This window comes from Lactuca sativa, chromosome 3 (genome assembly GCF_002870075.4).
Source record: "Lactuca sativa cultivar Salinas chromosome 3, Lsat_Salinas_v11, whole genome shotgun sequence".
Taxonomy (NCBI): domain Eukaryota; kingdom Viridiplantae; phylum Streptophyta; class Magnoliopsida; order Asterales; family Asteraceae; genus Lactuca; species Lactuca sativa.
This window is the reverse complement of record NC_056625.2, coordinates 8,586,867-8,591,915: the sequence shown is the minus strand read 5'-3', so window position 1 is coordinate 8,591,915 and position 5,049 is coordinate 8,586,867. Positions and strand designations below refer to the sequence as shown.

General features: G+C 40.4%; 1 protein-coding gene across 1 annotated transcript; it reads left to right on the top strand.

Moving 5' to 3' along the window:
* The first annotated feature begins 263 nt into the window (after window positions 1–263).
* On the top strand, window positions 264–845 carry LOC111920864 (uncharacterized). Its single transcript, XM_023916442.1, has one exon. The coding sequence runs from the start codon at window positions 264–266 to the stop codon at window positions 843–845; it is 582 nt and encodes a 193-aa protein (XP_023772210.1).
* The last annotated feature ends 4,204 nt before the right edge of the window (window positions 846–5,049 follow it).

Below are 5,049 nucleotides of genomic sequence, written 5' to 3'. Positions count from 1 at the left end.
CACCAGCCAGCTCTTCTGCCGAAAAGGAGAAAACCACCGATCCCAAAGTCGATCCTAAAGCTGACTGGGATGAAATCGATGCAATTGTTAAAGTATGGATATATGTCACGTTAGCCCGACCTCTTCTTCAATCTATTATCAAAAAGAATACTACTACTTATGATGTTTGGATGACTTTGGAGCAGCTATTTTATGACAACAAAGATACTCGTGCCATGGAATTGGAAACATAAATTCGTAACTTGTCTATGGGTGATTCGTCAATGACTGATTATCTTCACAAGCTCTCAAAATTGGTTGATATGCTCGAAAACATTGTGTCCAAGATTTCTGATCGGAACTTGGTGATATACACTCTTAATGGTCTTCCCTCCAAGTTTGAGAACCTTGCTATATTTATTCGATATTCGAGACCCTTCCCATCATTCACTGATGTTCCATCCACTCTCACCATGGTATACAAAACGATGAGACTTTTGGACTCCAAAGCTCTCTCCAATTTGCATGCTGATCACTCCTCATCACCCACTGCACTCACAGTTCAGTCCTCCAGCAACAACAATACCTCATCCTCTAATTACCGTCGCAACTCTTTTAACCGTGGTGGTCGTTCTGGCGGTCGACATAACCGAGGCAGTTGGAATAATCGAAGTGGCGGTCGCGGTCGTGGCTCATATCCCTCATCAGGTGTTAATTTTTTGGGTCATCAAATGTATGTTCTGACTCATTGGGGTCTGCTGCCTTGCGGTTTTGGACCTACTCCTATGTGGACTTCACCGCCCACTCAATATGGGCCGTCCTTCTCTCAGTCGGGCCTTCTGCCCTCTCCTGCTGGACCCCCATGACAACTGCAACTTTCCCAGCACTCGGACCATCAACAGCCCATCTGGCTGGCTCGTCCATCGTCTCATGCATACATGGCCCAACAAGCTTCATACCCAAACCAGGCTACCTCTCTACCACACCAGTTCATCACTTTTTCTCTTGTAGACCCTACACATACAGACTGGTATATGGATACAGGTGTCACGGCTCATCTACACGCGGATCCAGGTATCTTACGTTATGTTAGAAATAATGCTATGAATCCCTTTGTCTATGTCGAAAACGGGTCTCGTATACCAGTCTCAGCTACCGGTGACACCCACCTTCCTTTTTCTTATTCCTTTCGTCCTTTACGTTTAAATAGTGTTCTCATTACTCCTGATATCATCAAAAACTTAGTTTCAGTTCGTCGTTTTGCTCGTGATAATAAGTGTTCTATTGAATTTGATGAGTTTGGTTTCTCTGTTCATGATTTTCAGACCAAACGTACACTTCTCCAATGTGACAGCACTGGTAACCTTTACCCTGTCATGAAGCCTTCTACTTAAGCTCTTATCACTCTTGGACTGTCTCTTTGGCATCAATGACTTGGTCACCCTGGAAATCAAGTCTTTCAACATTTTGTGTCTCGTTCTTCAATTTCGTGTTCTAATAAAACTTCATCTACATTATGTCATGCGTGTCAGTTAGGAAAACATGTTAGATTACCTTTTCATTTATCCGAGTCTATGTCTCAATTTCCTTTTCAAATTATACATTATGATGTTTGGACATCTCAACTTTCTAGTGTGAGCGGCATTAAATACTATGTTATTTTCTTGGATAATTTTACTCATTTTTTATGGGTGTACCCTCTTCGCAAGAAATCTAATGTGAACAATAAATTTCAACATTTTTATCAGTTTGTTCTTACTCAATTTCAAACTAAAATTCAAGCTTTCCAATGTGACAATGGTGGAGAATACAACAACTCCAAATTTCGCTCCTTTTGTGATACACACGGTATTCAACTTCGTTTTTCGTGTCCACATACCTCTCAACAGAATGGCAAATCAGAACGAATGCTTCGTACAATTAATAATTTCATTCGTACTCTTCTTTTTAATGCTCATGTCCCTCTAGCTTATTGGGTGGAAACATTAAATATGGCGGTTCATTTTCTCAACATCCTACCTTCTACCACTCTCCATAATCTTACTCCCTATGAAAAACTATTTCACAAACCCCCATCCTACTCTCACCTTCGTGTCTTTGGTTGTCTATGTTTCCTTCACATTGTCACTAGTCATAAATTATCACCCCGCACAACTCTGTGCGTCTTCTTAGGATACTCGTCTCAACATCGCAGGTTTCAATGTCTTAACTTAGCCAACAACAAAATCATTATTTCTAGACATGTCATCTTTGATGAAACCTCCTTTCCATTCGGATCCATGACTTTGGATCAACCCCACTCATATTCCTTCCTTGATCGTGCTACTGCTGATCCCAATATTTTTTCATCCCGTTTTGCTCGATCCTCGAGTCCCACTATTGATGTACCCGACTCTCCTATTCATACCGACGATGACACCATATCACCGTCCACTTACATACTGGTGCATACACCCCAATCAGATCCCCCATCTCCGCCGCCTTCTCCGCCTCCAGCCGCAGCTCCTCCTGACAACGATGTCGCGATCCCTCCTCCTTCCACGTCTCATCATCCCATGACCACTCGTTCTCGCTATGGTATTGTCAAATCGGTTACTCGGTTAAATATTCATGTGGACTCGACTTCTCCGCTACCCAAGTCTTACTCTCAAGCATTTTCTGACCCTAACTGGCATACTGCCATGACAGAGGAATTTAATGCACTTATTTTAAACAACACGTGGAAATTAGTTTCGCACCCCCCGGATGCTAATGTTATTAATTGTATTTGGTTGTTTAAAAAGAAATTACATGAAGATGGTTCATTAAACCGACTACTATTCGCACTGTGCTCTCCCTTGCAATTTCTCAAAGTTGGCCCATTCGACAGTTAGATGTGAAAAACGCCTTTCCACATGGTCACTTACAAGAAACCGTGTACATGCAACAGCCTCCAGGTTTTCGAGACTTGTGTTATCCATATCATGTTTGTTTACTTCAGCGGTCTCTGTATGGTCTTAAGCAGGCTCCACACGTGCATGGTTTCATAGATTTGCTCAGTATATTCTCCAGTTCGGTTTTGTCCACAATCGTTGCGACTCATCTCTTTTCATTTACAGACAGGGATCTTACACTGCCTATCTTTTACTTTATGTTTATGATATTGTTCTCACTGCATCATCTATTAAGCTCTTTCACAGGATAATCTCTACTTTATCCGGGGAATTCTCTGTGACTAATTTAGGGGATTTAAACTACTTTCTTTGTATAGCAGTCTCACATGATCGGACTGGCATGTTTCTGTCTCAGCAAAAATATGCCATGGACATTTTAGAAAAAGCACACATGCTCAACTGCAAGCCTGCTCGGACCCCCGCAGATGCTGCTTCTAAACTTGGTGACACTGGGCCTCCTGTTTCTGATCCTACTTTATATCGCAGTCTTGCTGGTACCTTGCAGTACCTCACATTTACTAGACCTGACATTACATATGCGGTGCAATAGGTTTGTATGTTTATGCATGATCCCCGTGCGCCTCATTTTAATGCTCTAAAACGCATCTTACTGTACGCTCGTGGTACAGTTTCATATGGTCTTCAACTGTATGCCTCGCCTAATCAGCTCCTAATCGCATGCTCTGATGCGGATTAGGGTGGATGTCCTCTCACCAGACGATCTACTTCTGGTTTTTGTGTCTTTTTGGGTCAAAGCTTGGTCTCCTGGTCTTCTAAACGTCAAACAACTGTTTCACGGTCAAGTGCAGAGGCAGAATATCATGGTGTTGCCAATGCGGTTGCCCAGACTTCTTGGATTCAAAATCTTCTTCGTGAGCTACATCGCCCTCCTGATAAATCTATGATTGTTTACCATGATAATGTTAGTGATGTCTATATGATGGGTAATCCGGTTCAAAACCAGCACACCAAACACATTGAGATCGACATTCATTTTGTTAGAGACCAAGTTGCCACCGGTCAGATTCGGGTTCTTCATGTTTCCTCGTCCTCTCAGTATGCGGATATTTTCACCAAGGGTCTGCCTATGCCTTTGTTTCTTGAATTTCGGTCCAGTTTGAACATCATGTCTTCTACACCCGTTCAAACTGCGGGGGGGGGGGGGGGGGGGGGGGGGGGATGTTAGTCATATATTGTATTTAGGCCATTTTAATTAGGCCCATTCTATTGTATTAACCCTTAATTTTGTGTGTGTGTGTGTCTATATATATATATATATATATATATATATATATATATATATATATATATATATATATATATATATATATATATATATATATATATATATATGTATGTCATTAATGAAATTGAGCCTGTTTCATGGAAAATTATTTGTGTAACATCTTTTACTAGACGATAAGTGCATCACATCCAAAAAAGACTTGAAACCTCCACCAATACCAACAAAGAGCTAGCAACATCACACCATCGACTCATTTTCTGAATTAAAGTTTTTGCTACCCTACACTCCACAAATAAATAATCAACTGTCTCAACTTGATCAATACATATAGGACAAAGAGAGCTCGGAATATCAACCCCTCTAAGCAACATGTTATTTTAGTGGGAAACTGAATCAAGGAAAGTCTCCAACTAAAAAGATTTACTTTAATAACGAGAAATTTATTTCACCTTGTTTCCTCCACACCATGAGACAAATACAAATCATCAATTACAAAACCTTGTGTCTTTAACGGTAAAGTCAACATTATTAGCAATATCTCATACCCAAGCATCCTTGTTTCTAGTAAATGCAACATTATCTAAATCTTTTAACAAAGCCGAGAGGTGTACGGAATGAGCTCAACCTTTCAGATCATATCTTCATCTCCAATTCTAATCCCTATACTTATGTCTATCTGCAATGAGGCAATTAACATTAACATCAATAGTTGCGAATCTTGGGTAGGTTACTTCTAAAGCATCATTCCTAATCCATACATCCTTCCACAAAAATGTATCTCTACCATCATCAATAGATTTCTTTAGAGAATACAAAGAGATAATGTGTCTAGAATAAAGATTCAAAATTGAATCAACAATAGAAGACCAAATACCTTTGAATGAAAAACGT